The sequence below is a fragment of the Cololabis saira genome, chromosome 9 (assembly GCF_033807715.1).
Source record: "Cololabis saira isolate AMF1-May2022 chromosome 9, fColSai1.1, whole genome shotgun sequence".
NCBI classification, from domain to species: Eukaryota; Metazoa; Chordata; class Actinopteri; order Beloniformes; family Belonidae; genus Cololabis; species Cololabis saira.
The window spans coordinates 32,119,685-32,145,172 of record NC_084595.1 but is presented as its reverse complement, the minus strand read 5'-3'; the positions used below and the strand labels follow the sequence as shown (position 1 = coordinate 32,145,172).

The window sequence follows — 25,488 nt, the reverse complement described above, 5'->3', positions numbered from 1 at the left end:
GCTTGGATCCGGGTATCCATCTTTCTCCTCTTCTGCACTTCTGCCCCCACTCGTGGCAGCCTTGTATCCAGTGCTCGAGTTGTAAAAAAAAATCGGGGGGGGATGATGGATTTTATCATATGGGTACAGATAATTTGTGCTGATTACAAATATTATAATATATTACAAATAATAGCACTGACCAAAACACCTGCATGACATAGCAGCAGTTAAATGCAGCCTTCTGTAAGCTTTAAATATCCACTGGGCTTACATCAAATACATCAAAACACAACAATAAAAAACAGTTTTCTGAACTTATCAATATGACTCTGTCCTTCACAGGATAAGTAACATGGATCACTGCAAAAACTCAAAATCTTAACAAGAATATTTGTCTTATTTCTAGTTAAAAAAAATTTCATTACACTTAAAACAAGACTCATCACTGGAAAAAACAATTTTCACCTGTTTCAAGTAGATTTTCACTTGAAATAAGTAGAAAAATCTGCCAGTGCAACAAGATTTTTTTGCTTGTAATAATAAGATAAATCTTGTCCCACTGGCAGATTTTCCTACTTATTTCAAGTGAAAATTTAATTGAAACAGGTGAAAATTGTTTTTTGTCACATTTTTCTGGTGTTATTTTTCTGGTGATGACTCTAAATGTTGAAATATCAGTAAAACCACATTCATTGATGAAATGCCATAAGGGATGGAAAGGGGGGATGGCAGTTTTACAGGGGGGATGATTTTGACCGTTTTTATTTCAGGGGGGATGCCATCCCCCCTCATCCCCCCTCAACTCCAGTACTGCTTTTATCTATCTTGCCCATCCACCCAACCCAGCAGTGGCAATTAAGGCGGATTTATGGTTCCGCGTTACACCAACGCAGAGCCTACGGCGGCGCCTACGCGGCGACGCACTCCCTACGCCGTACCCTACGGCGTAGGCTCTGCGTCGATTTAACGCGGAACCATAATTCATGCTTTAAGCACACAGAGAACATTGTGTCGAGGGGGCGCCGGACAGTGACATCTGAGAGAGAGGGGGGGTGAAGAGAGACAGAGGAAGAGACAGAGGGAGAGACAGAGGGAGAGACAGAGAGAGAGAGATCCTCCTTGGCACGCACCGCCTCCGTGGCAGTGAAGCTGTGACTGACTGACTGACTGGCTGGTGTATGTGCGCTTTCCGGGGCGACGCACGCTCCCGTTTAATGTTTCCACACCTTTTTCTTCCCTCTTCTCTGTCATCGCGGGGACGGCAGATGGTTCTGTAAGCTTTTCCTTTCCCCCGCGTCCAGTCAGCATCCACCACCACCTCAGCATCGGATTCTGCTCCCCCTCTGCTGCTCTCTCCGCCGGGCTGATCCGGGGCTGATCCGGGGCTGATCCAGCCAGCCTGGGCCGGGCCGTGCAGGGGCTGAAGCTGGAGCGGAGATGTGGGCTCAGACTCCTGGGACCTGGGGCTGCTTCTGGTGGTGGCTGGTGTCCATCGGGGCGGCGGTGGTGGGCTCGGGGGGTCCGTGGATGTCCGCGGAGGCATGTCCCTCCACCTGCTCCTGCAGCAGCTCCAGGATCTCCTGCGTGGACCCGGAGGAGGGCATCCATGTGTTCCCCGTGCTGAGCGAGCTGGAGATGGAGAACATCACCGACATGTGAGTGTCTCATTGTGGGCATCACTTTGCACAAGGAGGATGTTTTTTTTTTAAATAAAGGAATGCCATCACAATTCCCTCATGCCGCTTTGGTGTAAATCTGGCGATCAAAATGAAGCATCCAGAATCACATTGAGTTTAATCTAACTCAATCTTAGTAGACTGTGACCTTAGTAGACAGCGCAACATAATTTTAAAATTAAGCCTTAATTATGGTTCTGCGTTAAACCGACGCAGAGCCTACGCCGTACCTACGCCGGTACCTCTGCGTCGGTGTAACGCGGAACCATAAATCAGTTTAAGGCTACATCACAATCAGACTTGTCCGGTTTGTAACCTACATTGCATAACATATTGTCATCATGGAGCACATCAGTCATTCAGTACCAGTCTAGTCCTTTTAAAAATGATATCAGCTGAAAATGATCAACTTAATGTGTGTGTGCTGCAGCGTGCACATGTTTGCGTGTGTATGCTGTAGTAGACTCAGCTCTCATCAGACACTTCAGTCCAAATATTTGTGCAGACACTTCCCAAGATGGCTTATATGAGTTTGTTTGAATGAACCGAGAGGAGAGAATCGATGCCCATGTCTCTGGTCAGAGTCAACATTATTTCCGCCTGCAGCCTCTCCTTCATCATTCAACATGACACAAATCACAACTTGCATATAACGCACCGTGCGCCCCATTTCACTGACATTTAATAGCCTAAGACGTCATTCGGCCTAGAAATAGTGGACACGTATTTGAACAGAACGGAATTAATAAAAGCAGGCAAAAAAAGACATAAGGTAAAATTAATAATTGTGATATTTTGCTGAGCAAAAAAAAAAAAAAAAAAAAAAAAAAAAAACCGGCCTTGTGGATAATGACTTTTGCCAGAGATAAACAACCTTTATCGCCGGCCTTGGTGAAGCCTTGGAGGCAGTTTAAATGAGCCAGCAGTCTGCAGAAAAGCATCAATCGAGCGCTTGGATAATGTAAATAGACTAATCATTGATGATCGGGCAAAGTTTAATTGCAAACGACTGGCCAGAAACCATCGAAATAGGGTTTTTTTTTGCGTCTTCTGTCTGTGTTGATAGCTCAGACGTCCTGCTTTTGTGACATCTGAAATGAAATCTTAACAACTGGTCAGGATTTGATGAGCTGTCTTCGTGAATTGGTAGATTAAACCCAAATACGGTTTAGGTTGATGTGAAATATCTGCCCCAGAGGCTTATATGGCAGTGTTTAATATAACAGATTTGAATATATCTAATAACTAGTCGCTTATCTTTTAATAAGTTTACTTGACAAAGATACAACTAATCACATAAGATTTGACAATAGAGGGTCTTGCAAAAGTTTAACATGATAACATAGTGGATGAACTCTATGCTGAACGAAAAGTTGGCACTTTTGTACCCAAGTTAGCGTATGGTACACGCTGTGTTACTGTACAATTGTGGAAGTCCAGGTTTAAAACCTCCTTGCCCAGTAAATCAGACCTCCAGCAGACAGTGTTCTTGTTGAAATTGTTTTTCAGCCTGAAAAATTGTTAATATGCAGCACTACTCACACTGAATCTATGCTTTGGTGTTTTTTTAGAGCATTTTTATCTGGAAAACATTCAAATGTCAAACTAAAAAAATGTTTTTTTTTTACATTTTTTTTTACATTATCGTGGTCCCACTTTACCCACTTGCCTTCTACTGAGACTTTACTGAGATGTGTGTTGTATTGGAGTGGTAAGATCTCTGTGCCAGCTGGTTAAAATTTGAGCTATCTTTAAATTCTGTATAGTCCTTGTTTAGCAGATTTCCTTTTCCTTGAGAGACTTTAAACTAATAGCAGTAAATGTCATTAAAAAGCATTCTCATTCAGAAACACATTAAAAAAGGTTTATTATACCCTCACGGTTTAACAAACTATTATGTGCAATAAGAGTGGAGGTTAGGGTTAGTTCTGCTGTGACCCTTGCAGCATTTCTCCCTCGATAGAAAACATGGCCCTCACCTCTGTCCACAGGCTTTGTTTACCTTTAAATATTATCAAAGGTCTGATCCCGAAGCTGCCATATTTGAGATGTACATGTACTGCTTTTCAAACATGTTCACACAGCTCTTTTCATTCCCACAAGGGAGTTGGTCATAATCATCTCCTGCTGGCCTTTAAACACAAACAGGTCAAGTCCTTTGTTCAAGTGGTGTTAAGAAAGAAGAAGATGAGACCTCTTCCTATTTCTCTAGTTTGAAAAACTATAAAAGTGGCCATTTGTGTTGTGTATCAGCTCCAGTCCTTCTCAATTCATTTTTTTTATCTCTACTGCTATCTCTACTGCGTTTGTGTGTTGTTAACGTGTTTATTTGTATGCTTTAACTTGTTAATAAATGAGCTTCTAAGAAACACTTGTATCTCCTGACAGCTACATCGCAAACCAGAGCAGCTTCTCCTCCATCAACGACAAGGACCTGCACTACTATAGAAACCTCAGGAACTTGTGAGTCTATGTACACACACACAACAATAATCAAAATATTTAACAATGTAGCCCTCAGGTGTGTTTTTAACACGATGCCAATGAGGAAAGAAGTTAGTTATGATCTCAGAGATGTCATTCAAGCATCTGTTTGAACAGAGTAAAAAGTAGGATTGTGTGTTGTTAAATCTGCTTGAATGGTTTATACTTTTATTTATTATGTTGTTGTCTTTTTAATATATGATATTTGTTACTGTGATTCTTGTTGCTTTTTGAAAAACTGCATTGGTGGGCATTATTTGAATTAAAACTGTTTCTCACTTTACTTGATCCCGCTCATCAATATTAGAGAGCATCATTTTATAGTTAGATAAACTGTTCACAAATGGAAAATATTCAAGACAGTCGACAGCCGTTAGTCTCCCTAGAAGTGGATGTTGCTTCAAGTTCACCCAAATATCATACCATCAAATGCTCAGAGAAACTTTACAGAACAGTAGATACACCTCATGATCTACACTCCCCAGTTGCGATGTTAACAGTTATGGGTTGAGTTGAAGGGTTCCTAAGAAAAAAGCATCTGTTCTGTATAAAGAGCATGGCAGCATTCTGTTTTTTATAAAGCTGCATCTAAACAAACCAGAAGCTTTATGGAACAAATACTTTTGGACAGGCGAGACCTATTTGATAGATGTTTTATCAAAATACACAGCACCACATTAGTAAAAACTAAACACAGCTTATAAGGATGAATTGGGCTTGTCCTGGAGTCACAGAACCTGGGCACCTGGCAGTCACGCGGGCCAACCATTAGCATCACTGTACACCAAAGCTGTCAAATATGAGGCAATCTGTTCAAAAGCAAAGTTTGGGCAAAACTGGATCATACAACAGGTCAATAATCTTTAGCACACCTGTAAATCTGCAACAGAATGGCTGAAAAAGAAAAGAATCAAGATTTTGCAATGACCCAGATAAAGTCCAGACCTCAGCCTGCTTCAAATGCTTTGGAAGGGCCTCAAAGGAGCCGTGCACAAATTAACATCCAAAAAATATAATTGAAGTGAAGCAATATTGTAAAGAAGAGTTGGCTAAAATGAGAAGTGTGTCATGACGTGTAACACATCGTGTGTTGTTGCTCAACTGAGGCAACATTTACCGACTCTCTAAATGTTTTTTTTTTTCAATTTATTTTATTTTCTGAAGCATTCATCAAATTGTGGCTTATGTTTTCTAGTTATGCTTTACAGGTCAACCATAAAGCGTTAATGAGAACAGCATATCAATATTGTTGGGATATGTCATCTCCCAGGGTAAATTACCTCTCAACAGATGTTTGCTGTTGCACACAAAGCTGCAGTTCGGCTTGGTGAGTCTGTGATGTTCATGAACATACTGAGAACGCTGTCTTGTTTGTTTTGTGCCAGAACGGTGATCAACAGCAGACTAACGTACGTGTCAAAGCTGGCCTTTCAGAACAATTTCAAGCTACAGTACCTGTAAGTAAACCCATTTTATTTTTTTTATTTTTATTGACACGACAGTGACTGCAATGGTTGATCTTTTTTATTTTTGTGAGTAACTCTTCTGAAAAAATTGTTATCCTCTGAATTGTATAACCATGCTCTGATTACATTTACCTATTACCTACATACAGTAGATATTGCTGACATTGAACACATGTGTTGTGTAATTCGAGTAATACTTACAATATGTTTTTTTGGGTAACATAATGACATTAGTCGAAAAAAAGAAGCATGAATGAAAGAATATGATGTTCATTTCAGGTTAACAGGGCGTTGAATTGAACAATAGATCATAGGAGAAGATTGATACCGTGATCAAGTTTGATGCTTATTATACTTAAACTGATGCACCCCTAAAGGTAAACTGACCCCATTTTAGTGGAAAAAAGTAGACTAATGTAAACAGAAACAGAAATGCCCTGTTACCTTGAAACAACAGCCCAGTATTTTGCTGTGGTGTCATAGGCCGCGTTCAGACTGCCAGCCAATATCCGATTTTTAGCCCAACCAGATTGAAACTGGATGACTCTTTTGAAGTCTGAACAGTCCCAAACCGCATGAGATCCGATTTTTGCAAACCAGATCGAAACCACTTCCGGGAGGTAGTTTCATATCGCATTCATATCGCATTTGGGCAGATGCGTCTCAGTCTGAACAGCTCCAGGGATTTTTTTATATATAAAAAAATAAAATTATAAAAAAATAAAGGATCCCCATAACCTTTGATCGGGTGGGCAGGACGCACGTTTGGGTGCGTCCGCCCTGCCCCAAAACCAGCCTCGAGTTCCAGTAACAGAGGTCCGACGGGAGGATTAGAGTGAGATGGGGCAGTCTCAAACGATTTAAAATATTGCACAGTGTATGCCCAGCTTTACAGGTATACAGCATGTGAGCTGACTCCATATTGTTTTTGATGTCGCTATTACATGACTTCACACAATACACGCGCTGGGTGACGCCTCCGCTCCGACGTCGTTGCTACGGCAACCCGTCAGATCAGTCAATGATGTGGCCCAGTCTGAACAGAGCCAGATCTGATATGGACACTTGCTAAAAACAGTGTGGACAGTCAGCCCTGAAAATCGGATATGAGAAGGAATCAGATATGAATCAGATTTGCCTGCAGTCTGAACGCGGCCATAAATGCAGTCTCATGCAGTCTCAACGCTCTGTTTCCCTTCCAGGAATTTGAAAGATAACAACTTGTCGTCTCTGTCTTGGAGGATATTCAAACACCTCAACATTTCATACCTGTAAGTTCAGAGACACCTTTACTCTCACTCTTTTAATCTTTGTGTTTGTCCGCTTTCCCACCAGTCTCAGTATTAAGATGAGATAAAAACCCATAAACATCTTTAGCCTCTGTAGTGCTGCCTGAAGATTGAAGTGTGTTTACATCCTCTCAAACATGCATTAATGTAGGCAAGGTGTCTCAAGGGTGTTGGATATTGCAATGAAGCCACATTTTGAAATTCAGTAGCGTCTTTTACGTATCTATAGTTAGTTTCCTTAAAGAAGTTGCTCAACATTTTGAGAAATACTGTTAATTGCATTCTTGTGGAGAGTTCGATTTTTTTTTCCTTTTCACTTTTCATATTTGATGTAAAGCATCTTGAATTGACTTGTTGCTGAAATTTGCTATACAAGTAAACTTGTCTTGCCTTGCCTTGGATTAAAGGAGTGGAAACTCCTTCCCCAATGTGTCAAATGTTTAAATAAATTCATTCAAAATAAGCTTAGCCTAGCCTAAATATTGGGAAGAGAGTGAGGGAACTGCCCTTCCTCTACACGAGAGTCATACTGTATAACTTTCCCTGTAGCAGCACATAAAAGGTTTATTTAAAAAGTCACAGTTTGCTGTTTTTCTATTTTTATTTAGATTTTTTTCTTCTTGATGGGTAATGTTGTTGTGGTTAACCCCATTGCCTCAGATTGTTGTGCCTGCCTGGGCTTTGTTCAGGTACTCCAACTTCCTCTCAGGTCAGAAACAGTAAAGAACATTAAACCTGACGTCTTAGGTTGATTAGTGAGTCTAAAATCAAGCGTTAGGTGTGATAGTGAGCGTGGGTGGTTGTTTGTCTTTGTGAGCCCCTGTGATGGATTCCATTTATACAGAATGTGTCCCAACTATTATCTCATCCAATGGCAGCCGGGCTGGCTACATCCCCCCTACAACTCCGAACAGGATTAAACAGAAATGGAGAAGGAATTAATGAATTAATGAATGAATGCATGAATGATTTTCTGAAGTCTCCACTGGTTGCCTGGCAACATTGGTAGCGTGGGTGAATGTTGTCTCTCTGACTAGAAGTAGTTGAAATAAAAAGGCAACATACACAGTATGTTTTTACCATCATATTCCAATATTGAATGAACAGGGAATTTTGTGCTAAAAGTAAGCTATACGGGTGCGAGTATGTGGTTTTCCAACCTTAAGAGACTTACAGACATGTTCATGAGTACAACTTTCTTATTTGACGACTGACAACAGTTTTGCTTAAATACTGAACTACTCCTTTAACGCACTTTAATACCAGAGCCCATGAAGTTATACTTCAGCCTCTTTTTCTACATTTCTTTTTGATCTACTCACTGTGTGTGTGTGTGTGTGTGTGTGTGTGTGTGTGTGTGTGTGTGTGTGTGTGTGTGTGTGTGTGTGTGTGTGTGTGTGTGTGTGTGTGTGTGTGTGTGTGTGTGTGTGTGTGTGTGTGTGTGTGTGTGTACGTGCATCTAGGATCCTGTCAGGAAACCCTCTGCACTGCTCCTGTGAGAACATGTGGATCAAGCTGTGGTTAGGAGAGGAAGCCGACACTCAGGATCTCCGCTGCATTGAGGATGGAGGAGCGCGCAAGCTGATGTCAAAGCTGATACTGCCTAACTGTGGTAGGAGGGCACACATTCAGATGCCTGCACACACATGTACATACACAGACCAAGGACCTGGAAAACACATTCACAGAATTACAGTGTGCAAAAGCTTTAAAGCATCTGCAGGAAATAGAGACATCCAAATGGCTTCCTCAAAAAAAAAAAGTACCACACTTATAGTTTCATGTTGTGCGTTCTTCTCTTTATTTTTTTCCCTATTTGTCTATGATCCCCTGTTTTTAAGTAAGCCTATGTAATGGTGAGTGTGCACAAAAATGTGTATGTTTTTAAGAACAGAATATACAGTTGAAACAAATATGCTAAATGTTTTGTTCCTGGGGCATGTAGGAGAGGAAGGAGTAGAGAATGAAAGGTGGCTGTTAACGTATGAAGAGAGTAACTACAAATAGTACAACTCCTTTGAATTAATGAGTTATACATACCTGCTGTCATGTGAATTTCCACAGGCTGCAAGGAGAATTCTGCATGCACTGTATTTCAGTTACACAGATGTGTGCATTATTTCCCCACACACTGTGCAGACAGGCACTCTGTAGTGTGTAGGACTTGAACAAGTCAACGAATGATCAAGTCAAAGCATGCACGCGCACAACGCTTTCATAAAATGGGCATAAAAGTGGAGTTTGATGTTAGTGAAATGTCATCAATACCAAATAGTCTGATATATCTTTGTGCTGAAGGGATTTTTATGATGTGATGTATAGATTAGCTGTCAGAAGGAGGAGAGAAACCTGTGCCATCGTCAATGTAGTGTATGTATGTTTGTGTGAGTGTGTATGGTGCGGATATCATCTTATAGGCTGCTCAGTCATCTGAGACATTTGCTCGTTGTCTAAAAAAGGTCACCGTACAGGACAATATGGAGGCAGAAAGACGTACTGGGAGGAAGCTTTTGTGTAACCCAACACATAGAGGACATAAGTGAGTTTCCAAAGACGCAGAAAATCTAGTGTAATAAAGACCATCTGCACTGTGTCCTATAGCACCAGTGACCCTCAGTCTCACTGCAGATTTAATTCCCTTTTTCTCTGAACAATCATGTTTTGTTCATCAAGGGAAGTCTCTCCTGGGTGTATGGAAACCTGCGTGGAATTACTCAACTACAACATCAATAATCGAAATGTATGTGCAAAGAAAAGCTTTACACACAAGCAATTATGAAAAATGTTTAAGCTGCAAAAACTCAAAATTGAGTTTTCCTTTTGGGATTATTTTCTCTATAAAGCCAGCCAATGCTCTGGAATTGGAAATTTACAATTGTGGACACAATTACATTCAAGTGTAATGTCAAGTTTACACATACGTTTGCAATCACTGCAAGTTAGGCTTCTGCAGTCCACGTAATGTATTTGCACACTGGAGGGTTTCTCCAGCTTGAATTTATAAACGTCAGTGGTTAATTGACACTTCATTCCTCACGTCTTTATGTCCACTGCATTCATTTTTCACGAATCTCTCTATTTTGAAATCTGTTCTATTCATAAACAGGGTCAAATTACAGCTTGACCTGTGTCTGGAAGTTTCATTGTCAGGATTCGTTGGGTTTTAGCAGTTTGTGTATCTGGCGGAGACTGACATTTGATAATAACTTAGAGTTTGAGTTTGATCCAAGTGTTCCACTTTTCCGTGGGTGCAGTTGAAACAGCTTTATAAGCCTTCAATTGAAATCTAATCTGGTTATTACCATAAGAAACAAAACAAATCAAAAAGGATTTTGCGATCTCATTGGGTGACGAAGCAAATGATCTGGTTACAAATAGCGTGAGCCAATCGGACCTTCATAACACAAACAATAAGTTAGCTAGCAGGAAACTAACAATGTCATTGATAACTCTTATTGATCTAACCCCCCCTCCACCCTCCATTAACACAAGTTATTTTTGGCATTATCACGGATACAGCAGGGCCCTTGGAGAGGTGGGCAGGGGAGCCCCTGGCCCAGTGATATATGAGAAGGAGGATATGGTGGGGCTGCGGTCCCAAAGGGCTAGCAGCGATACACCAAAAGACCTCACAGTCTGGCCAAACTGCTAGTTGTTGTGCGTCATCTGTATTTTTCATTTTCCATCTGTCCGTCTGAGTCATTTCTGTTTTTCTTTCTGTCTGTGCCACAACATTTCTGAGTGACGTTATGAGGGAGGTACAAAAGAGAGGAAATGCCCAGTGAAGGCCTGGGGCTGACACTGAGCTCAGTATTTAGGAGTATCCCTGGACTGTGGACTCCTTGAGCTCCACCCAAAGTACCATACTAACCAAAAATTTGGTTAGTTTGACTGTTAGTAGTGCTGACCAGTACAACAACTTTACCAAACACGTGCTGCTGTCCTACTTGTAATATGTAAAGCTGGTCAGCCGCGTCACTCAGTAAAGACTTTGGAGAAACAACAGCTCTAGGTATTAAAAATCACTCACAAATTGAAATAAAAACAACCTTATGAAACATACTAATCTATCAGTAATTTGCTTTTATGACTTTATTAAAGTCTTTTTTTCGGGCGTCTATTGCCTGCAATTGTGAACATCTTAAAATTGATGCCCCTTTTTTAATCCTAATTCTAATTACACTTGAAATTATGGCTGAATGCTCTGCAGTTCACAACTAACAAAACCCAGCTGTTCCAGATGAATGTTTTTTCCATGTGCTGTGGAAATGACAGCAGATGGATTACGACACATTATCAAAGCACAGGTGCTCTCTTTCGTCATCTGTCCGTCCCTCTGTCACTTCATCTGCTCTGCTGGAACGTCTTGCACCCTAATTCATTCCCTACCTTTTTTTTGTTCTTTTCATTCATTTTCCTGCTTATATTTCCTGAGCTTTCCCTGAACAAGAAATGTTGCCAGATGGCTCCTGATACCATTCGTGGACATAAGTAAAGGTGTCAAATTAGCACGTTTAATTGCAATTAACGAATTACAGGCATATTTAGCGCGTTATGTTTTTTAATCGCTTAATCTATTTTTTAATCTCTAACTTTACTTTTTCTGTTCGCAAATTGCCTTTATTTTTAAATTTGTGTTTGTGCGGTGGGCTTCTTGTGCTTGAGTTGTGGGCGGAAACAATGGTCAGTCCAACCTTGAAGTGGACACTGATTGGCTGTCCCTGTGTGTGGGCGTGGTTAGCTACACTGGTAGACTCCCATTGTACCTGGACAGGTGGGGGGAGGGGGGGGGCGGTGGTGAGGAGAAGAGAGGTGAAAATGGAGGAGCATGTGAAAGTCGTCCATCCAGTGAACGGAGAATTTACATTTCGAAAACACCCCGACGGCACCTTCTGCGACAGAGAGGCTGGCGAATGTTCTTGTCAAGTGGATGTAAATAGCTAGGACTACATCTGCTCAAGTCTGTCAAACAACTTACTTTATATAAAGCCATTTTCTTTTATTGTTATATATCAATCTTTTGATCTGCCACAATAATGTAATGAATTTAAAGTAAAACACCTCAAGTTGAGGGCAATTTTTAGGTTGCGATTAAAAAGGAGATTAATTAGATTAATTAATTACAGATCTTAATTAATTAATCGCAAACATTTTTTCATTGCTTGACAGCATTAGGCACAAGATACCCCTCACATTTAAGATGCAAGTCGCAGCTTAGATAATGAAGACTTAGATAAAACACAAACATTGTAATATGAAAATAAAATAAAATTAGAATTAAGCACTAACCATAATGATGTTGCTGATGACCTGCTGTTTTACACTATCCTGCCTACATTTAGGTCACCTTACTTCCTTATAAGACTGTACTGTCTCCTTGATGTGCAGTTATTTAGTTACCCATCACTACTTTACCCTACAGACTTTACCTTAGCTTTACCTCTAATAGGATTCCACGGTGTTCCCTGGTCAGCTGACAGATATCATTTTTCTAGTGTGTCCAGAGTCTGCCTTGAGGCTTCTTCCAAGTGGCCTTAAACATCTCTCAGTGGGGGTGTCCAGTAGGGCTCTTAACCAGAGACCTGGACAACCTCAGTTGGGTCTTGTCGATTTAGAGGAGCAACAATTATACTCAAAGTCTTTCACGGATGACTGAAAGTCTCAGCCTCTATCCCTCTTTTCAAGAGTCCATTCACTTTGCCAAGGAAAGTAATTTCAGTCATTTGTATTGGCAATCTTGTTCTTTCTGCTCCAACTCAGTTCGTGGCTTGTAGTTGAGGGTAGGAACATAGATTAGTGTTTTCCAGTCCTGGTCCTCAGGACCCACTTCCCTGCATGTTTTAGATGCTCTCCTGCTTCAATAGATTTGATTGACATGACTGGATCACCACATCAGGCCTGCACGAGACTATTAACCACCCATTAATTGGAGCCTGGTGTGTTGGAGCTGGAAAACAACAAAACCATGCAGGGCAAAGGGTCCCAAGGACCAGGACTGGGAAACACTGGATTAACTTAAACAGAGTAAGTTCTCTCTTTACTACAACAGATCGGTCTGCACTTTTCCCGATGCTGCACCAATCACCAAGTTCATCTCATCCTTCACTTGTGAATGAGACACTTGATATTGTAACTCTTCCACTTGAGGCAGCATCTTACTCATATTCCAAAGAGGGGAGTTCACATTTTTTTTGCAGGTGGAGGTGTTGATTCTCATCCCCGCAGTTTCACATTCAGTAGCAAACTGCTCCAGTGAGGGTTGAAAATCATGGCTCAGTGAAGCCAGTTGGATCACATCATCTGCAAAAATCAGGGATCCTAATGCCATCAAACCAGACTTCTCCACCCATTGGCTGCACTTAGAAATTCTGATATGAACAGAACTGGTGACAAAGGCCAGTCCTGACAGTGTCCTTGCACCCAGAGCAGATCCAATTTACTGCCGGCAATGTGGGCCGGACTCTTGCTCCATTTGTATAGGGCCTGTAACAGAGGACCCAGTATCCCCTACTGTGGTAGGAAACCCAAACTGAAACCAAGACTAAAGTGTAGCTAATCCCTCCCACAATGCAGTAACTGCTTAACTGTGCTCAAACAACAGAACCATAATGCCAAACTAATGGACAGGTTTAGTGCCGTGTGACTCTTCAGCATTTTGTCTAAGTATTTTCTCAGAAATCTCCTGCTCGCTCTCTGCTATCTGCTTCTGCCTAACCTCAGAAATCGTGTCTGTGTTAGACTGGAAGCAGAGTTGAATAATGAATGTGAAGATTTCTGTAAACATCGGTGAGGACATGCCTATTGTGACCTATAACAAGAGTTGACAGCAATGACACCTTCAACAATGATGTTGAAATATGCTGTGGCTGATTGTGTGGAGGATTTAATTCAGCGAGGAGTGGATATCTTCTTTTCAGTACGAGCAGTCATTCAGAGCCACATCATCCTGACATAGCGCTCGCGCTGTGCTGGTAATTCACAGTCAGTTTACAGTTCGTGCTCAAGGTGTAGAAAGCTAATATGGATTAAAAGTGTAACAGAGTGTTAAAGATTGGTTTTCATTATATGTGCTACCAACATGATCCATTCATGTAGGTGACAGGTGAATAAGTGAACTATCTGTCATTTTCTATGCATGCAAAGATACTATTTAAAGAATAGAAGCTCATTCTCTTACACTAAAATTTTGAGAAAAAGCTATGTAAAAATAAATTACAAAAAAACATTTTATAGAAATGGCAACAACAAAGGTAGTATAATATTCATTTGAAATAACAGTATAGCAAGCAAATAGAAAAAAGAAGCAAAGAGAAAATACATTTTATTGTCATAGGTAAAATACTCCAAAACCGTTTTTATACATCCTCACACATTCCTATGATCAAATTCAAGTTTTATGTGAGGATTGTGTGGATTAGGTTTTTAGTAAGGAGGTAATTTATGTCCAGACTTACTCATAGATATGTGAAGATTTTACATATGAGGCCCCAATGTGATGCCAAAACTAAAAATCAAAATTTTACCCACATAATTTTTTTTAATATAGTCACTTGCCTTATATAGTCACTTGATAATAGTTTCTTGAGAAATGAAAAGTTTCCGAAGATGTTCCGGCAGTTCATTGTGACTCATCGCCTCCCTGGTTAGTCATTTATTTGGTTGCAGTCTAAAGGCTCACCACCAGAGTATCCACTTAAAATCTGACATGTCATGGAGCTCGGTGAATCTGCAGCCATAACACCAACAGTCTTATCTAAAGCATTTTTATTTGTCTTTCCATTGTGGCTCAAACTTCTTAATTCTTGACTTTGAATGTAACTGCAACAGCTCCACTTCTGCAATTGTGGAAGGAAACTCACTAATGACAGTTTTGTTGGAGCTGAACTCACAATGAATGTTTGGCACACAGATTAGCACACTTGTGCATTGCTGGCTCCCTATTTTCAGACATTCAATGGTGAGCGTTTTCCATCTGCTCCCAGATGGGTGAAAATTGGCTGTATAGCGCAGACAAAACACTCCTAAACAAACTGTTTTTCTGGTTTACTTTTACAAATTGTTACACTTTTTTTAGAGATCATAATGAGACAATGCATATAAAAGAGGAAAATATGTTAAGCCGAACCGGTATTAATAATAAGAAAAACATTTTGGACTTCCTTTTATGCAAAGAGTTCAAATTACAGACAATGAAGGCATATGAATTGTATGAATATGCATATGAATATGTTTATAAATCTGCATCCCAGCCTCCTGTTCAATGGGTAACTTTATATTCCTCTGCGGGTAGAAAAAATCCAGTGATGACACCCCAGCTATAAAAATCTTATTATTTGTTTAGTAAAATAAAATGAACAAAATGTAAAGAGCTGCAAAAGGCTATGATGCAGCAGGTAATCAATGAGTCTTTCTATTTTGAGGTTCCAGGTTGTCTTATATTTCCTGCAGTCAGTTCAGACTAATGCTCTCGCCTTCCACCCGTGTTGTGCAGCACCTGTTTGTCCTCCACTAACAACTATCACGGCCATGTCAAGGGCAAAATGTAAAATCATGCTTTTTCAGATTGTTACTAATAATCCTATCTGAATATTCAATGCAAACCATAGTCTTTACGTGAAAGTCCCCTCTAAAATGTTGTGATTTGAAAGGTCTACAACTTAACTCTGACACATCTGGGGCTAATACAGACCTTTTTTTTTACCCAAAAACGGAAACAACGCCCGCTGTTTTTGCCTTTGGAAATCTGCAGTGACTGTTGTAATTTGAGTACCAAAGCTGTACTAGATTAGATTTTTCATCAAGTACAAGGTCACAAATTCTTAGATTCTGTTCTGATCTCCGAAGTTGGCCGTTGTGTGAAGTGTGTGTCGATGTGTGTTTGTGTGATGGGACCTGCAGATAGTTGTAGTGGCCCGAGAAAGCTGATTTACTGAAAGCCTGTTAAGATATGTGGTTCTGATAGGGTTGCTGGTCTGCCACCAGTGAAATGACTGTTTTTTTACTGCATCTCACGGTGATTGAGTGGGTTGCCGTAGTGATAAGTGGGTTGCCGATGGACAGAATAGGTTGGAAGAGGGGGGAGAGGAGAGGGTTTGATAAGGGTTTATCTTCAATAGCTGTCAACACTAATTTCTTCTCCTTCTCCTTCTCTTCTTTTCTCTTCTCTTCTCTTCTCTTCTCTTCTCTTCTCTTCTCTTCTCTTCTCTTCTCTTCTTTAGAAACAATAATATTAGGCAGGGGACAGAGGAGGCAAGATTGTGATTGAGTGTGATTGGTCGTGCTCTGGTCAGCGCTGCAGACTCACGTTTACACAAATACAGATGCACACAGAGTCAGCAGTGTCTTTGCTTTGACAGAAGCTTTAGACTGTGTCCAATCAATTTAGTGCCCGGGCTGCTGAAGACATGCACTCGTAATCAGTGTAACCATCACTGTGTTTGAACTCTGTTTCTTTGTCTCACTGTTTGATTGGTGTGAGTGCGCTTTAATAAAAGCAAAAGAAAGAGAGTAGGGCACTGGGAGATAGAATTTGGGGTCTTTCTTTATGTGTCTTTCTTTTTATTCTGTGGTGGGTGTGTGTTTGCCTGCTCTTCCACTCTTCTTGTTCAGGTTCTTACGTGCTTTGTGTTTCAACTGGAAGGACAACAGTTGGCCATGAATCTTAAGTTTAGTTCTTTCCTTCCCACACCTCCCTCCTCTCCTCTGTCCATTTCTATACACCACTCTCTTTTTTTCCAATGCCCTGGTTGTATGTAGAGGTTCCCATGGTAACGTTGAGCCCCTCCAACGGGACTGTAAAGGAAGGGGAGAACCTGGCGCTGTCCTGTACCACCTCTGGAGTGCCCTCGCCGCAGCTGATCTGGAACACGGCAGCCGTCACTAACTATGAGGTCAGGTCACCTACACACATCAACACATACACAGAAACACCATAACATAATCCCAAATGTGTTAGGGTTATAGAAGTTTTCTATGTTTACTTTTAGAACTGACAAGGCTTAAGACATATATATTTTTTTTACCCACATGTAAAAATTGCTAATTACCTTTTTGTACAACAAATTATTTTCCAGTTGTCAGCTCCCATAGTTGCCAGTTTATAAGAGATATCTAAATGTAATGATAACTATAGTAATGAAAAAAGCCTTTAATGCATTACCTCCTACCATCATGAAGCTTATCTTGTTCATTTTTTTGTTGAGATTGTTAAAATGATGTGTGAAATTGTGCATTGGCATTGTGCAATTTAAGTTCTGTTTTATTACATTGAGGGATTTTTCTGATCAATACTCGTGTCTTCATTTATGATCAGACAAAATGCAAGTAACCCTTGTAGTTAGAACATCTCAGTGATGGACTTGGTTAACAAAGATGATTAACAATTTGTCAGTGATGATAAATGTATGTGGAGAACAGGTAGCTATGTGTGATAATGGAATAGCATCCTTGTAAAACGCCATGCATGCGATGATTTTACTGGTGTGTAGACCAGCGTTTGTTTTACTTAGCCTACACTTTAACTCTGCATTGCCTTCTATGGCCTTAACATGCAGTCATAGCACATTACGCCTCTAAACATGGAGAGCAAGTTTTTCGGTACCAAGTTTGACAGTAGGTGGTGATGAGGAAGCTGCAAATTTTACATGTGCTTTAATCAGTTATCATCTACTGTACTACTATTATTTGGCTGATTTTGTCAATTTTCTGATGCCATTGATCTGCCCAAGAGTGATTGTATTTTTGGATGAAAATGAACCCTGTGAGTCATATATATATCACATATATATGAGACCTTTGCACTACCCATATGATAAAAAAAAAGGTTTTACACAATTATAAATATAAAAAACAGATTAATGAATTGCGATCAATTAATTACAGGCATTTTTAGCCCGTTATGTTTTTTAATCGCTTAATCTATTTTTTAATCTCTAACTTTACTTTTTCTGTTTGCGAGTGGCCTTTATTACAAAATCTGTGTTTGTGCGGTGGGAGACAATGGTCAGTCCCACCCTGAAGTGGACGTTGGACAGGTGGGGGGGGTAAGGGAGAAGTGAAAAATGGAGGAGCATGTGAAAGTTGTCGGTCCAGTAAATGGGGGATTTACATTTCTAAAACGCCCTGACGACACCATTGATAAAGGTAGAGTGATATTTGTGGAAAGGACTTTGTTTACCACCGAAGCAGCTCAAGTTTAGCCACATAAACGCATTAGTGAACACTTGAAATAAAAAGGACTGTGCGTGTATTTTCATTTGTCAGACATTACAGGGTTAATCAACCTAATCATTCAATGTTATCAATAAAGGTAGTGTTAGACTTAAACAAACAAAATAAGTAAGAAGCCAAGTAGTAAGAAGTAAGAAGCCAACTATTCCTACAAAACCCTTGTTGTCATGGGTAAAGTCCACTGTACCCCTCCAACGCCCAGCTCCCAACCGCAGATTTCATGTCTCAACCCTAACTAAGAATTTGCATGGTGTCTTTCTATGGCTGGCACATAACTTTAACACACTTTTTAATTTTGTTTATTTTTAATTTTGTTATTTTGTTTTATCTCACAGATCGTAACATCTGGTCAGCTCTCCTGGCTGCGGCTGTCCAACCTGTCATCTATGGCTCACAACAAAAAGATCACCTGTACAGCTGAGAACATCGTTGGAGAGAAGGAGGCCTCTCTGGTGCTGGATATACTTTGTACGTTGCCTGTCGAGCAAACAGTCCTAACACAATGTAGATTTATGTCTCATCCAAGCAGCTGTAGCTTTCAGAACAGCAAATTAAAAGCTTTAGAAGCAAAGATTTCTCTTGTCTTTTAATCAGAGCGTTCACATGCTTCGCTGGTTCTGCTATAGGCCTTATTTAGATTCTGTCTAGTCTGTTTGAATTTAGAAAGTTCCTCCAAAACTAGTTCTGCTTTGGGCCTTATTTATATTCTGTTAAGTCTGTTTGAATTTAGAAAGTTTCTCGAAAACTAGTTCTGCTTTGGGCCTTATTTATATTCGGTGTACTCTGTTTGAATTTAGAAAGTTTCTTTAAAACTCTACACTCTCTGCTCTGTCCTCAGTTCCACCTAAAATCATGAAGCTGAGTGATGCAATCTCAGACCATCACTGGTGCATCCCCTTCAGTGTTGCAGGTAAGAGAGATGTACAATAATGTACATTCATATTCTTTAAAAAGGATGTTGATATTGATTTGGCTTTTATTTAGAAATCTCTGATAATAATGCCTTTTCTACAACTGTAGAAATTACACAAAGAATGACTACTGGTAAGGTAACGCAAACTCAGTTTAAACTTAGTTTTTTTTAATATTTTCAGCAAACCCACTGCCAAAATTTAGTTGGTATCTGAACGATGTGAAGGTGACAGAGGGGCCATACATCATGACGATAATACATGACGTCACAGATAGAGAATATCACGGCTGCCTGCAACTGGACAATCCCACACACTTCAACAACGGGCGGTACACGCTGGAGGTTGTAAACGATCACGGCTTGGACCGAAGGGATGTGGAGGCTCACTTTATGCACAGTCCTGGTGAGGATGGTGAGAAATAAGACCTCACAACTTCTCTGTCATTATTGTATTACTATTATTTTGATGTAACAAAAGAAATGTATGTTTTAAAGAGAAGGAAATGAAACTCAGAGAAATTGTATATGGCTGTAAGCCTAATAATATAGTCAAATTAATTGTTGATTTGGGGGATTTTTAAAGAGAATCTCCTTAAAATGTTGCTTAATCTCTGTAAGTGACTGATTTAAAGGAAATGTTAGCAGACGATTACTTTTTTCTCATGTTCTTTAGTAGATTATTGTATTTGATTGATGTACCGTGACATTTGTTTTTTAAGGGACTTTTTATGCTGTTGCTGTAGTGAACCCTTAAAACTACAGTGAAATTGGAGAAATCTGTATTCCATTAATAATTCTCACAGTTTTAGATATCACTTGTAACAGTACATGTGGTTAAGTCAAACTATATGCAGATGACATGTGAAATGAAATATATTTAAAGATGCAGAGAAGTGACAAGATAAAAGTGTTAAAAGTGTTAATAAACTTAAAATGTTCTCCTAGGAGAAAATATTTTAGAAATTGTAAAGTAGCACGATTAGCCAATTGGATCTAAGGTGAGACGAAAAAATAATACACTGTATTCTCTATATCATACCTCCCCTTTGCAGCTTTAATGAACAGGAGGAAAACGGAATGAAGGAAGGACTATAGGATCTGTGCTATTGATCTGCTTGATCAATAAAACATTTAAATGAAAACATTAAACTCTTGTCTCAATTTGCAGGAATCACGGATCCATATTATTATGGTGAGTATGGTGAGTAAATGTATTGTGTTGTTTGTTTTATTTTAATCAAATGTAAACACTACTGAAACACATCTAGTCTCAATCCACAGTCTGTTCACGATGTCAAGAGTTTTTAGTTTTAAATGTTTCATGTTTAACATCAACTTCATCAGTTAACACAAATTGTATTTAGAAATCTTTCTCTCTCTCTGTTTTCTCTCAAGGTACTGATGGTGCGTTACATACCCACACAACATTGCAGCTTTTTTTCCACATTGTGTCCATGATTTGTTATTGTTTTTTGTTGTTGTTGTTGTTGTTGTTGTTGTTGTTTTTTCAGATGTTGTGCATGTCAAATATATGTCGTTTGTTGGTTTGTACATTGTCTTTTGTGAATAGGCATGATTGACAGTATTGGTGGTGAAGTGCCACATGTAAAAAAAAGACAACTATAAGAGGTTGTTATTTTGCATTTAATTTGTCTCTGTCTGTCTCTTGCTCCCACATGCCCTCTGCTCCGCAGAAATACCCACAGGTACACTTTTACCTTCTCCCTCCCATTCACAAACAGCACAGCTTCATTGACTGACTGCAACTCTTTTAGTTAACTCTTGCTAAACGCTCAGGTGTTCCAATAGTGCAAACTCCTTGTCATGTACGGTCATAGTGGAGTCGCATTTACCATAAAATTAAACTGAAAAAAAGCTAACAAATCATCCATTTATGTTAGAGAGAAGCTGAGAAAAGTAGTAGTGGCATCCCATTTTTCAGCTGGGAGAGTTTACCTTCTAAAGCTGAATTAACTTTATCTCCCACAATTTTGTTTTGTTTCTCCAAGTAGACTAATATTCAAATGGTAACACTGTGAAAAAAATGTTTTAATGAGATATTCTGAAATGCGTTTGAAAAAATAAATGCTAACACTTTTCTTAGGTAAGGTTTTTTTCATTTTGATGGATGATGCACTGACATTAATAACTGAGATGTTCTCGTGTTGTAATGTAGAGATAGTTATTCCCATTACACACTATTTTTATTTCAACCCCACCATAATCCCCAAATTTCAAAACCAGTCTTTAAGATCTTCAGACCTAAATTTTTCTCAAGACCAAGAACACATTTGTTTACAAAATGATCTCTGATTGTATAAGAGTTTTTCTGAAAATTGCCCTCCTTCTGATTGGATTTTTCATCTCACTGAACATTTTATGATGCAGTTTATGGTCTTGAACTGTCGTTTCATTATCACATAATTTTCAACAGAGTAACCTAACTTAAAGTGCAAGGTTGTTAAAGGTTATTACTGTATGGATACAGATAATTTCTGTCAAGCTCATCTCACTGCGATTTAAAAATGTAGTCAAGAAAGAAAAATGGATTTGTGTTGTTGGATGCACTTTTCTCTTCTTTCATTTACCTGGACTCTAGAAGTGGATATGAGCAGATGGGGATAAACATTTGTCAAAGTATACAATTCATTGCTTCTTTTCTATTAATTCATTGTTTTGTTAGTTTTACTTAAACACTTTCTTATTAGGTTAGGACATCAAAATGAATGGATTAAGTTTCAGGATATGTGATGTCTTGACTTTAAATAGGCTCTTTCACAACATTAGCCTACTGCATATTAGAAAATCGCAATTTTCTTGCTCACAAGGGTGACGGCTCCTGCGTCTTCTGTAAAAGACACGAATAATGGTGCAGGCACAAAATCAATACGCCAGTTGTCACAAAAGAAAAAAAAATGCTCTATGGTCCACACTTGTATAGCTCGAGCTTTTTAAATGTATCAGCTTGACACAATTTTTGACCTTCTTACTCCTCATTCACCCTCACAGCAATTTTTTTTTCTTATGGCAGTTTTTTCTCTACAATCATTTAATGATGAACATATTGGGATAATCTGGAGGGGGTGGGTATCAAAACACCAAGAGCCACTGAGATGCACCCTGTAATAAAATTACTGACTATGTTATGATTTACCGTGAGACCAGACTTCTGCAGCTAATTGTGACCACTAATTAAAAAGAAAGAAAATATATTGCAATAAACACCTTTTCTATAAAGTCTATAAGATAACCTTTATTATTTTTAAGCTTGCATACCTGGAAGAACAAGATGCTATTTAAGAATTTTTAGCTTCGCTTTAAATAGTAAACGAGAAAAGGCTTCCAAACTGAATAGGGGTGATTGAAGGACTAAGGATAACATAAAGTCTTCCAATGTTTCATTAAATTGTTCGATTTTCAGTGTTAATCCAAACTATTTTACCACTTGTACTTTTTTTGGCATCATGCCTGTAACAGTCAGAAATAACGCTATGAATGACATTTTTTTACCCATTTCTTTTTCAGAATAACCTCAGCTTTCAATATCTACATTAATGTAAAGAGCATATTGAAAAATCGAAGCAGTGCAGTTTTTTTTTCTGTTTTCAGACAACAGTGCTTTGTGCTAATATAATACAAAAAATATCCCTGTAAAGCTCGTCCTACATTTCTTTCAGAAACAGTTTGTTACTGTTTGTTCTCGAGAGAAAATTCAGATTTACTGTAATTTGAACTTGTAAAATGAGCCTGCCGGCAGGCCCACGGTAAGTGAACGGCAACAATAATAGTCATGTAGTCATGAAAAAACTAAACAAACAAACAATCTTTTCAGATGCAAGTGAGTTTTAAACATCATGTTGTTTAATGTCAATAGCTTATTTTTAATGTTTAACAAATCAAAGCCTTGAAAGCCTGAAATGTTTAGCAACCACCGTCGAGGAAGGAATGTATAACTGCTGTCAATCAACAAAGAGCAAAATGCTATTCACCTTGAACTAAAAGTCATCCACTCAACCAAATGTTTTGTTGTCAGATGTAAAAAAGTTTTTCTATGAGATTGTATCAAACATAAGCCCACATCTTGATCAGCTCTTCTTCTCCGTTTATTCCTGCATGAACAGAGGGCCCTACTGTAGACCCAACTGAGGACAGAGTTGCAGTAAGTCGCTTGTCATGTTTGCCTCAGTGTGATCCACTCATACATGTGTCAGGCTCCTGCTGTCATTTAGGGACAGATCCATCTTAAGAAAGAAACCTAGATGTGAAAAATCTTCATATACTGTATCAAAATGTGAAAAATTGGAAATGAAATACAGTTTTTGTGGACTGTGCAAGGATTGCAACTTTCAATGGTGTTTAAAAAGATACAGTGCTCCTAACAATTATGTTAATATTTTTTCATTTGTACTTTACATTTATGTGCACAACCCCAGTCTTTCATATTTAGTGTTGTCGTATTTCACCACAATGCAGCAGTTTACGGTGTAATTTTATTGTCAATTGTTAAAAAACTTTGTCTGCGAACAGGTTTACGTGCCCCTTTGAACCCACCATTGAATGTTAACACATTGCATCCATGTTTGTCCTGCTTTACCACTGTATTTTTGCTTGTTGCTACAGTGAGTGGATTTTTTTTTCATCATCTTTCCTTTAATATAAGTGGATGAACCCTACATGTGACACTGTAGCAGTCATTCAGTAAAAATTACTTTCTGAAACAGTATAAGCACAGCCTGTGCTTGTACCTTTTGACTGGGTGTGTTTTTAAGTTGTTTTGTTTAGTCTTTGCATTGGGTGTAAGAGTATCTGCTCACCTCTGCTTTGTCATTGTACAGGTGTACGTAGTGGTGGGCATTGCTGCTGTCGCCTTCACTGGTTTCCTTCTAATGCTGGTGATTCTCAAGTTTGGAGGAAACTCCAAGTTTGGCATCAAAGGTAAGTCTCCCGAAGTTTGGCTCCAACTAAACACTGACACCCGTCATAGGAGAGAAAACACTTACTGAAAGAGAAGAGAGTTTGATCTGGGTGTCCAGATCAATCATGGATTCATGGATGAAAAAAAAAACAGTTTAAAGACATGACTTGAAACATATAGGTTAGAAAGTCAGAGGAATTTAAGTCGCTTCACATTTGGCTGTGAACATCCAGAGTTGAAGGTCCTGGCCTGATGAAGCCAACAGAACCAATTAATCCGTAAAAAGCAGTCATTTGCTATGTGATTTAAAATAAAGTAACAAAAAACTGGTTGGTACTTTCTTATTTACAGTTCACAATCACCATAGTCTGCCAAATATCATTTGCCTGATGATACTTTCTGGGGATAGATTTAACTTTTTCCTGGAAATGGTTACTACACCCTAAGCTGGCGGAGGAAGATGGCCACCCTTCTTGAGTCTTCTACTGCCAGAGGTTTCTTCCTGTTAAAGGGGAGTTTTTCCTTTCCACAGATGCGTGGTGCTTGCTCAGGGTGGGAATTGTATCAGAGAAAGTTTTGAATTAATTACAAGAATTATTATTGTTGGACTAATTTGGAATGAGTTGAACTGTGTTGTTGAAATGCCTTAAGATGACATTTGTCGTGATTTAGCGCTACATAAATAAAGCTAGATTGAACCAGAAGGGGTTTGGTCAAGCCCTCAAGTCTGAGTCCATGATGGGTTGTCCACCTAAATCAAATTCTTTAATCACCATGAACTTGATTAATATGCAGATCACAATGTATTCATGAATCCAACCAGTCGAGGTTGGAGATGCTACTGGTTGTTAAGGTTTCACGGGGTCTATGGTCTGCTGGTGAATAATGTGCATGTAGACTAAACAGAACTCATGAAGTCGTTGTCATGTTGACTGCAAATTACTGCAGTAGCCATTGTTGAAGCCAACGCATATGCTCACACATACACTTTCCTTTTGTTCCACAGTTTTATAAATACGTCCTTTGTACATTGAGGGAGTTCTGCAATGGCTACGAGTAAAACTAACCTGTTTCCTTTTGTAGTTTTTATTGCACTGACTTGCTAAAACAAAATTGGCTTGGATACTTGTCTGTTTTCTCATTCCGTGTTCACTAACAATAACTTCTCCATCAACCCTAATGCATATGTAATAACATTTTAGCCCGTTGTACACACATTTACTGTGCAGGTAAAGAACCAAAAGCACACAGGTGTTCTTTTCAGCTATTTTGTTGAGTAGCTTCATATTTTCTGTGAAAATCCGAGAATACATAAACTGGCTCTGGAGATTAGGCTCAGTTTTGCTTGGCTCAGTTTGCTTAAAGAAGCAAAACTGAAGTAATTTTATGTTGTTTGAAGAATTGGTCTTGTTTGGAAAGAATTACATTTTGTCAACTCTTGAACCACATTTGACATTTAAATCAGCAAATGAAAAAAATGATATGCATAGACTCAAGTGCATTGCCAAGTTTGTGTGTGTGTGTGTGTGTGTGT

General features: G+C 39.1%; 1 protein-coding gene across 1 annotated transcript in view; it reads left to right on the top strand.

Moving 5' to 3' along the window:
* Positions 1–1,055: 1,055 nt before the first annotated feature.
* ntrk2a (neurotrophic tyrosine kinase, receptor, type 2a) overlaps positions 1,056–25,488 on the top strand; it is a 100,450-nt gene continuing 76,017 nt past the window's right edge. The window contains exons 1-15 of the mRNA XM_061730241.1: positions 1,056–1,637; positions 4,047–4,121; positions 5,528–5,599; positions 6,811–6,879; positions 8,361–8,509; positions 16,654–16,787; positions 18,462–18,594; positions 18,965–19,036; positions 19,221–19,451; positions 20,208–20,240; positions 20,435–20,500; positions 20,610–20,630; positions 20,734–20,745; positions 23,161–23,198; positions 23,875–23,974. Coding sequence (XP_061586225.1) covers positions 1,420–1,637; positions 4,047–4,121; positions 5,528–5,599; positions 6,811–6,879; positions 8,361–8,509; positions 16,654–16,787; positions 18,462–18,594; positions 18,965–19,036; positions 19,221–19,451; positions 20,208–20,240; positions 20,435–20,500; positions 20,610–20,630; positions 20,734–20,745; positions 23,161–23,198; positions 23,875–23,974 — 1,423 coding nt within the window. The 5' untranslated portion in view covers positions 1,056–1,419. The remainder of the gene's footprint in view (positions 1,638–4,046; positions 4,122–5,527; positions 5,600–6,810; positions 6,880–8,360; positions 8,510–16,653; positions 16,788–18,461; positions 18,595–18,964; positions 19,037–19,220; positions 19,452–20,207; positions 20,241–20,434; positions 20,501–20,609; positions 20,631–20,733; positions 20,746–23,160; positions 23,199–23,874; positions 23,975–25,488) is intronic.